This window comes from Tupaia chinensis, unplaced genomic scaffold (assembly GCF_000334495.1).
Source record: "Tupaia chinensis unplaced genomic scaffold, TupChi_1.0 Scaffold000062_1, whole genome shotgun sequence".
Classification (NCBI taxonomy): domain Eukaryota; kingdom Metazoa; phylum Chordata; class Mammalia; order Scandentia; family Tupaiidae; genus Tupaia; species Tupaia belangeri.
Genome location: NW_006159520.1, coordinates 718,224 through 728,816, shown reverse-complemented (window position 1 = coordinate 728,816; position 10,593 = coordinate 718,224). Strand labels below are relative to the sequence as shown.

The following is a 10,593-nucleotide window of genomic DNA, read 5'->3' as shown; positions in this document are numbered from 1 at the left end:
TGAATGTAAGAGAAAGCGAAGACAAAGTGTAGGAGGTAAGTGGCAGACCCATTTTATGCAGCAGTGTGTAAGTAGACAAACATGGCCCAAGTGAAGGGTTCTAGGAGAGAATTAGGATGGTATTATAGTGAGTTCGATGTTAGGCTAGAAAATTAGGATGTTAAACTGGACATAGGTGATTTGTTGAAAGTTCATGACTTCAAGTATGATATGATTAAAATATTTTAGAAAATGTCATGATTTGAAGAACTAAGACTTCGAGTTAGGGAGAATAGTCAGAGATGTGTGGCAGTAATCTAATGTGAGATCATTGGTTGAAGTAGTTAGTGACATAACTTAGGAGCGAACTAATAAAAGAAATATTGCCAAGGAAGAATCAAAAACACCAACGTGTCATAATGTTGGAGTCGGTCATAACATTTATCTCCTTGGTCAAGACAGAAACAATTCCTCATTCAATTGCCTTTGGAAATTTCTTTTCTTCTGAGTGTCAGAACCAATTATTGTTACGTGTCTCAATCCTTTTTTTCTTTTCTTTTTGTTGCTATAGGGCTTGTGCGCTCACCAGAAAGACAGACAGAGAGACAGAAAGTGAAAAATCACCCTCCAGGGTGGATGGCCACGCCACAATCCCTTCTCCTCCATTCTCTCAGGATCTTGGGCATGCACACACATGTGCTGGTGTGAGTTTAAGCCACCGGGTCCAGGACTCAAACCATGGTTGACTACATGGGAGTCCAGCGACATAGCCATTACACTAACTACTGGTCCCTCCCAATCCTTTTTAATATTTTGGCGTAAGTGTTATTCCATTCTTGTATTTCTTCTTTGCCTTCCTAGTGGATTCCCCTTACGACTTTTGTATTGTTTTTCTAGGGCTACTATAACAAAGTACCACAGCTAGATGACTTAAAAAACTTGTTTTACAATTCTGGAGGCTGGAATTCTGAAAGCAAGGTGTTGGCTGGCTGTGCCTTGAAACCTGTAGGAGAGAATCTTTTCTTCTTCCTAGCTTCTGGTGGTGGCCGTCAGTCCTTGGCACTCCTTGCAGCTGCATCACTCAGTCTCTGATTCATTCATCCTGCAGTGCTCTCCCAGGATATTGCTCTCGTCAAATTGTCCTCTTATAGAGACATATCAGATTTAGGCTTACCTTAGTTACTCCATTTTAATTTGAATACATCTTCAAAGACACTAATTCCAAGTATGATTCCTTTCACAGACATTGGGGTTTAGGAATTAAACATGTCTTTTGGAGGACACAGTTTAACCTATAAAACTTCCTTCCATAATATTTCTCAAACACAGATTATCTATTTTTTTTTTTAGAATTATTTAATTTTTATTTTTATTCTTCAGTTTGACCAGAGAGAGAGAGAGACAGAGAGAGTGAGAAAGCAAGTCACCAGGTCTGGGACTCGAACCAGTTTGTCATGTGGGAGTCCAGTGCCTTAACAACTATGCCACCTGACCCCAACACAGATCATCTTAATTGTCTTCTTTATCTTTGTGGTCTAATTTACTCTAAGAGTTTTAGTTATTATACTTAAATAGGTGATCACTAGGTAGCTATCATAGTAATCTAAAAAATGTCAGTTATACATTACTGGTGGCCCGATAGGCATACGTCTTCCCTTCTGCTTTTCCTTAGTACTTTCTAGCTCAGTGTTTCAAAATGACCATCTTCACTGTTTTCAAAAGCGATCTTCATGAATTCCAGGTTCTATTAATGACACCACCATTCCACAGACAGTGGGCTTTAAACCATGGGTTACTGTTAATTTATTATATGCACAGTTTTCATACTCTACAAGATTCTATTTCTTCAGTGTTTACTCTGTGAGAGACTCATTGGTCCTCCCTAATCTGCTCTACTTTGATGCTGCTAAGGTTGACATTCTTATTGTATAACTCTTATCACATGTTCCCCACATACACCCTTTAGAAACTTCCATTGATAATACTCACATTTAGTTTGGCGTTAAAAATCTAGCATATGGTATTTCTTGTTTTTCCTTTACATAATCTTTATATTATTTATTTATTGTCTTCTAGATACTTGTTCCTTTACTTACACTGTTTATTGATACAATGTGTTTACTTATTTCCATCTCTTCTTGTTCAGATTGTAACTCTTTGTCCAAAATCAGGTTAAGAAAGCTCCTCTCTTCCAGTTTTTTCCAGTAGGGGAATAATCTTTTTCTTCTTTGGCATTCTGTAACATGTAGGCTTTGAGAGTGTTTTTATCTGGTTTTATAGTTATTTCTTGTGTGCAGCTCTCTCTTTTTTTGTTTAACTAATTATTTTATTTAACTTTATTTATTTTAATTTGAACAGAGAGGAAGAGAATGTGAGAGAGAGAGAGGGAGATAGAGCAGAAGTAAGAAGGCAAGCCACCAGGTCTGGGACTCAAACCTTGGTCAGCCATGTGGGAGTCCAATGCCCTTAACTACCATGCCACCTGCCAGCCCTGTGTGCAACTCCCTTACCTAATATATTTAATGTTCTTTTAAGGTGAAAACCATATTTTATATATCACTTTATCCTCCTCAGTGTTTTTTTACTGAATAGGCATCACTATTGAATGACTATATTAAGTCTAGTTATCAATACTTTGCTTTAACTTAGATGTACTTTATTTGAACACATTAGAATAGTGTTTGTCAAGCATCACTAAAATACATCAGTTTCATTAGCAATTTGAAATTGTTCAGGAACTCTAAGATCATCACTGTTTATTTATGTTATAGCTAACTTTATTTTGCATCTCATTTTGAAATGTCACAAACATCCATATGATTCAATTACCTTTAATTGTGGTAAAACATATAACAATTTATCAGTTTAACCATTTTTGAATATATAGTTTTAGAAATGTTAATTACATTCATGTGTTACCTAATGTAGAATTTTATGTATGAGCTACTTAGCTTAGTTTTATGCTAGATATGTAAATTTTCAACAATTGTATTATACTAGAATCTCCATAGATTTCCTAGTCAAATTCTTGTAACTAAAGTCTATTATAAATTTCCTATTCTTTCTAGTGTATATGTGAGTGTATGTGTGTGTGTGTGTGTGTGTGTGTGTGTGTGTGTGTGTGTGTGTGTGTGTGTGTGTGTGTGTGTGTGTGTGTGTGTGTGTGTGTGTGTGCGTGTGTGTGCATGTGCACACACGCCTCTGTATTAACATTGTACTAATAAAGGTCTTTCTCAGCACTGAGTTGATTAATATGGTACCCTTATTAGTATAGTGCTTTCTGAAATACATATAGTAAGTTATGAGACTGTTAGAGGTCTCTTAGGTAGTCTGCACCTTCAGTGTGACCCATGGTGTAGTCAGGACAGTTTCGGAGTCTAGAGAGAATAGTTTGTCTTTTATTTCCCCCTATCTCTTTGGCCATTTTTCTCATCTGGATTTTCTTTTTATGATCACCTATTAAATTTTCCATTTTTCCATACCTGACCTTCTTTCTGCACTTTGGCCTCTTAACTGAGCTCATTCTTTCCCATTTTTTGTAATTACCATTTCTGGGTCGATAGCTTCCAATGACTTCTCCAGCCATGATCTTCCCACAGATGGATTCATATCCATGTATATCCCCTCTATCCATTCATAGTCATATTTATTCACATTCATTGTCTCATCAGCATAGTTAACGCTTATGTACGTAGTTTCCTTTTTTAATTGATGGTCTACTCAGTCGTCACAATGAGAATCTTAGGTGTCCTTGTGTGTTCTTTCCCCATCTCCACATTCCATTGGTTACCAAGTCCTGTCCCTTTGATCTTGAAAATACTTTTATTCTTGCCTCCATTGTTCTGTTCTGCCTTAGTTTAGATCTGCATCCTTTTGTCTCAACTAGTTATGGTTTCCTCTTCCATACCCTTTCAATACATTGTACTTATTTGTATTACATATAATTCAGTATCATATGTCCCTCTCCCTTTTCTTGAGGGATACAGGAGTGTAAATGATGAAGGGAATAAAAATATATCCTTCAGTAGTTTTCCTGTATCAAAATAATTACTTTTAAATAACCTCAAATAACTTTAAAATTTATAAGCTGATATAAAGTTAGATGTGAAAAGAAAACAATATCAATAATTCTTATTGATGAAAGATAGGTAATGTTAAGTTATAATTGATTATATAATTACATGTCTTATATTTCAGATTTTGTTACTGGAGCACTGAATAAACTTAAACCTAACAGAACACCCTCTATTACACCTCAGCAGGAGCGAATCAGTATGTATTTGCTAAATGGATTTAATCATGCTTTTGGATTACTTGTAATTTGAATGTTGTTGAACATGTGAAATAACTTTAATCAGTCTGATTTTGAACCAGAAATGTATTGTTTTACATTCCAATTTTCTTCCTAGTTTGTTTATGGCTAAAATTATTCAGCCAATAACAAACATGATTTTCATCTTGTTTTCCAAAGTGAAGAGTAAACTGGCTAATACATAGTTAGGATAAAATAATAATAATTCTTAGGTTCAATTTTGTTTCAACTTCTTGAATATAATTTTTCCCCTATATTAATATTCCTTAATGTGTATCATATGTCAAGCATATTTGGTAGAAGCTACTGTAGTTTCTCAAGAATCTTATATTTTTGCAACTTCTCTTTTTTTAAGTACTTGCAAAGTATTCACACATAAATATGTAACATATATTTGATAATATAAACATATCCTCCCTATTTTTTGATTAGCTTTAAGTAATATTTAAAAAAATCATATGGAGCTTTTATATTTTATCCACTCTATGAGAGAAACAACAAATTAGTTTTTTGTTTGTTTGTTTCAGCCCAAGTATCCGTGTCACCAGTGATTCTTACACCAAATGCTAAGCGTAAACTACCAGTAGATTCTTCTCATGCTTTCTCAAGTAAAAAAAGGAAGTCTGTCAAGCACAATTTTAACTTTGAAGTGTTGCCAAGTAATCTCTTCGGTAGCAATTCTACACCAGTATCAGGTAGAAGAAACCGTTTATGTAACTGGGTTGTAAACATTTGTTGTTGTTTTACAATATTTATTTATTTAGTGTGTATGCTTGTTGTTTGTGTGCAAGAGAGAGAGAGAGCGAGCAGTACACTGAACAGGGCCTCACTGTACCATGACTTCTCCTTTCCCCCAAGCCTTCCAGCCAGCCAGGCTTGCAGGCACACCTAGTATATGCAAGTCTTCCTGAGATCTGAAGCTGGACCTCCCATATGACTCTAGCACTGCACAGCAGGACCCCACTGCCTGCACCACTGTGGCTGGGCCTGAGTTGTAAAGATTTACATAAGCATTTATTCTGGTCAAAGTGCTATTTCATATTTCTAAGTTTGAATTGTAACAGATGTGACCTTTTAAAATTTATAAAGACAACAGCAGTAACCTATAGTCCATAGAAAACCTATCTATAATTTTTTCTTACATATGCAGTAAAAGTGTATCATTCCATGTATTGACTGTGCCTCCTTGTGACCATGATGTGTTTTCAACATGACTAGACAGCGGCTCTGGAATAAAGATACGTCAGTCATGTCAGATGTGTTATATTGGCCTCCAGAATTTTCTTTAGCTAAGTGCACCCAAAAGTCACTGTATAATAGTTGTATGTTTTCTGTTTTCACAACTGAAAAAAGCATGAATGTCTCTGTTGGGGATCTTTGTGAATTTTGTTAATAACGATGACTTGAGAGATGCATGTTTTTTGAATATATATTGAGTGGATTCAAATGCAAGTCAAATGTATGTGGAACCCTTGTTTATAGCTATTTTAGATTTCTCATAATTTTTACTGTAGTTATTTTATGATACAAATAAATAAATAATAACTTAAATAATAAATACCCTAATTAAATTGAACTTTAGTTGTGATCACCAACTGATGTGTTATAAATAGCTTGTGTTTGCCAGAAATATTGGGCAAATTATACTCCAGAGTGAAGTGGATAGCAGCTAGTCAGTAGGTATATCCTAGGTACTCAGACCCCAGCTTGTTTGTCAATAGTTTATTTTTAATACTAGTGTTAACTCATATTATGTACCAAATACTACACTTGATGTTTATGTACATGACAGTAATATTTGTGTTTACTATAGAAGTCCATTTTCAGAGCCTAAATCCATTTAGGAAGTGGTGGGGCAAACTCCAGTCTGTCTCCAAAGCAAGTTTAAAGCAAAACTCTAATGTAAAAATAACGCTTAGTTTGAACTTTAATTGAACCAAAAGTAGAAAATCAAAAAAATTTTTTAGTTGAGTTGGTTTATTTTACATTTAAAGTTTCTAATCAGAAGTTATGTGATTTTTGAATCGTTGCTTGGGGTTGGAAATTAAAGTTTTAAATCTAATTGTTGCCATTACTATTCTACCATTTGCAAAGAAAATAAATATGCATGGTATATTACATGTCATTATTTTTATAGTTCACTTTGACACGAGCCCAGAAGGGTCATCTCAGAGTTCACTTTCTCCTATAACCACCAGTGGAAACCATTTGATCAGCACAGATATGCCCAGGCGAAGTAAAAGGATTGCAGGCAAAAAAGTTTGCAGGTATAAATTTATATAGGACATTTTGTTTTCATTGGATACTTGGTGTACATCTATGTGTTTGTCTACATAAATAAGTTTATTTGCCTATCTGCCTATCTACAAATGAGTATATTTGAATGATTTTTAAAGAATCCTCTTTACCTTTATGGTCTTACTGATCAAGTCCCCCCTTTATTTTACTTATCAGAAAGATTCCTAATTTGAGTCCACTTTCTGCTTAAAGTTCTATTTTATGTTGATGATGTAATTAAAAAATATCTTACTGGTTTAAAAAACTACTCTGTCTTAATGATCCTGGCTTATAAATAACTAAATAACTTTTGTGATAAAGAGATCATTTTTAAATGCAATACAGTATATTTGTATGTGGTATCTTAAAGTTTAACTGCTTTTAAAAATTGCTCTGTTCAGTTATTAGCAATATAATTTGCTATAGACCTCTCCATTTTATTCTGCAAATAAACCTGTGGCATTTATGCTATAAACCTATCGCTTACTTGCCTCTTTTTAGAGTGGAATCAGGAAAAGCTGGCTGTTTCTCTCCTAAAATCAGTCGTAAAGAAAAGGTTCGAAGATCTCTTCGTTTGAAATTTAGTCTGGGAAAAAATAGCAGAGATGTAGTAAGTGTCATACTGTTTCATTGATGTGTTTATTTTAAGCATCAAGCTATAAATTTGGTACTGAATCACCTTCTGAATCCTCTCGACCCTGCCTAATCTCTAGCTACTCTAATTCTCTACTCCTCTATAACAAATTCTTAAACTTCAGTTGATATCTCCAAATCCTTTTTTTCCTCCTCTGCTTAAATCGATTCTAGTTTGACTTTCATCCCAACACTCCACTGAAACTGCTTATTGGGGCCTCACAGGAACTCCACTTTGCTCAAATCTGCTCTGATACTGGTCTTTACTTTACTCGACTTGTCAGCAGCATGTGGCACAGCTGGTCACTTTCTCTTCTTTAGCATACCTTTTTTTTTTTGTTTCTTCTTCACTGGTTACTTTTTGAATTCCTTTCCACTGGAGTGCCCAAAACTTAGTCCTTAGATTTCACTTTTCTCTCTTTACTCTGCGTGATCATCAGCTTTAAACATCATATATTTACTTAAGTCTTCCAAGTGTAAGTTTCCCAGCCCACAATGCTCTTCTGAGCAGTGTGCCTCTTGACTTCCCTACGTGGATATGTAATCCAATAGACACCTCAGATGCCACCTGTTCTAAACAGAGCTCCTGGCATGTATTTTTTTGCTGTTGCTATCCCCACCACCAAACCATTCTTCCACTCAGTCTTCTGTATCTCAGTTATGGCAACTCATTCTTCCTTTCGCTTCTGTGAAAAACTATGGCAGCATTCTTTTTTGTTGTTGTTGTTTTTAATTGCTAGAAAGTGTGTGTGCTCACTAGAGAGACAAATAGGAAAAGAGGGAGAAAGCACCCCCACAGTGGGATGTGTCATACTACAATCCCTTTTCCTTCCTCTTTCCATCCTGTCAGGAATTTGGGTATGCACACACATGCCTAGCATGTTTTTTAAGTCACTGGGGCCAGGAGTTGAACCGCAGTTGGCTATGTGGGATCCAGCTTCCGTAACCGCTAGACTGTAGACTATAAACTGCCCTGGCCCTCATGGCAGCATTTTCAGTTTCTTACTTACACTCACACCAAATCTAATTCATTAGAGGCCCCTATCTGACTTCTCTAAACTGACCAGCTCTTTCCACTACTGTTTTGCCCATTTTATCTAAGTTCTGTCATCTCTCATTTGGTTTACTGTAGTAAGTTCTACTAAAGGTCTCCCTGCTTTCACACTTGCTGTGATATCATAGTCAAAATTATCCTGTTAAGCAGTTAGGTCATGTCATTTGTTTACTTAGAGCCCTCCCAGAACTCTTAATTTCTAGGAAAAAACGTTCTAAAAGACATTTGGGAACAGCTGAAAAAGTAAATATGGGCTCAGTATTGAATAATATTAAAAGGTCATTGTCAATTAAAATAATAAAAAGCCAGAGTTCTTATGTTGACCCGTAATGCTCTGTGTGATCCGTCTCTGAACTGCATCTCTGAGTTCAATTCTTGGCACTCCCTGTTTTCCCCCTCACTCACACTGCTTCGTTTGCTCTGACCTCCTTGTTCTTTGTTGAATATGTCAGACTGCTCAGGCCTAAGACTGCACTGCTATCTTTCTCTCCCTAGAATGTTCTTCACCCTTAAATCTTACAGCTCTCTCCTGTCTTCTTTACTTAGAAGTCATCTTCTGGTCACCCCACTTAAAACTGTTCCTCCACCTTTCACTACTTTATATTCTCTTACCTTGTCTTACTTCCTTTACAGCACTTTTCACCTTGTGTATCTAGGTATTATAATTGTATATTTTGTTATAGTTTAAGCTTCTCCATCTAGAATGTAAATTGCATAAGGATAAAGTTATTATCTTTTTTTGGAGAGGTTTTTGCTATAGGGTGCGTGCGTTCGCCAGACAGAGAGACAGAGAGACAGAAAGCAAGAAATCACCCCCCAGGGAGGATGACCACGCCACAATCCCTTCTCCTCCATTCTCCTCTTGGGATCCTGGACACGCACGCACATGTGCCCGGTGTGAGTTTAAGCCACCGGGTCTGGGACTTGAACCATGGTTGACTATGTACTGCTGCAGCGACACAGCCATTACGCTAACTGCTGGTCCCATTTTTTTTTTCAATTACTTATGAACAGATCCTGGCCCAGAGTCAACACACACAATTTTTTTTTTAAATTAATGAATATGTGAGGCTATTTTTAGTTCATAAAACATCAACAAACCAAATCAGATGCTTAGAATTTTCATTATCAGGCAGGAACATTTGTGTTTGTTGTAAAATTATTTCCAAATTGTATGTTCTTTTTTTGTTTAGCCATAAACTTTTTTTTTTTTTTCTCACTATAGGGCGCGTGCGCTCGCCAGACAGACAGAGAGAGACATAGAGACAGAAAGCAAGAAATCATCCCCCAGGGGGGATGGTCACGCCGCAATCCCCTCTCCTCCATTCTCCTCCTGGGATCTTGGGCATGCACGCACACGCGCCCGGCATGAGTTTTAAGCCACCGGGTCCGGGACACGAACCGCAGTCGACTACGTGGGAGTCCAGCGACATAGCCATTACGCTAACTGCTGGTTCCCAGCCATAAACTTTTGATCATTATAAGAAAGTTTATTTTGTCTTAATGTTTTGAATTAACCAAAAACTTTCATTTTTTTCTTCTCTGTACAGAATGGATGTTCTGGTGCCAATAGATATGAAAATGTTGGTCGGCGACTTGCAAATCAACAAAGTTTAAAAAACAGAATGGAATCTGTAAAGACAGGTCTGCTTTTTAGCCCAGATATTGATGAAAGATTACCAAAGAAAGGTATATTTAATGGAAAAATTAAGTTTATGTTTGAATAGTGAAAATATTTGATTTAGCAGTATAGTTTTCTGTTAACCATTGGGGGATGTCTATATATATAAGTATTAAAAGTGTTTGACATTCTTATACTAAAAAGTAACACAAATTTTTAATTTACTGGAATTAAAGGTTTAGTGCCCTTACTTGCCATATGTTTGGGTAATATTTCAAAACTAGGTAAAATATAAAAGATTAAAAGCACTGAACTGCTTTATTTTAGGTTCAAAAAAGATCAGTAAGTCTGAGGAAAACTTACTAACTCCAGAGCGACTAGATGGAACAAGTTACCGGATGTCTTGGACGGGACCTAGTAGTTCAAGTTTCCAAGAAACAGATACAAATGAAGCTTATCCAATATTGGGAGATCTTGAAGTGGAAACCTCTTCTGTAGAGCCCAATAGAACGGTTGAAAAGTCACCTGCTACTTCATGTGAACTAACCCCTTCTAATTTACACATTAAACATAATAGCAACCTAACAGGAAGCTTCCTCAGTGGGGATGAAAACAACTTGACCACAGAGACTCTGGTGAAAATTCAGAAAGCATTTTCTGAATCTGGAAGTAATCTTCATGCATTGATAAATCACAGGCAGTCTTTGGTAACTAATG

At 36.2% G+C, this 10,593-nt stretch overlaps 1 protein-coding gene across 1 annotated transcript in view; it reads left to right on the top strand.

Moving 5' to 3' along the window:
* Positions 1-10,593, top strand: part of ARHGAP11A (Rho GTPase activating protein 11A) — a 22,079-nt gene that overhangs the window by 9,355 nt on the left and 2,131 nt on the right. The window contains 7 exon segments of the mRNA XM_006141694.3: positions 1-35; positions 4,177-4,251; positions 4,819-4,986; positions 6,429-6,558; positions 7,070-7,178; positions 9,806-9,944; positions 10,204-10,593. The exon segment at positions 10,204-10,593 is cut by the window's right edge and continues 2,131 nt beyond it. Of these exon segments, the coding sequence (XP_006141756.1) occupies positions 1-35; positions 4,177-4,251; positions 4,819-4,986; positions 6,429-6,558; positions 7,070-7,178; positions 9,806-9,944; positions 10,204-10,593 (1,046 nt within the window).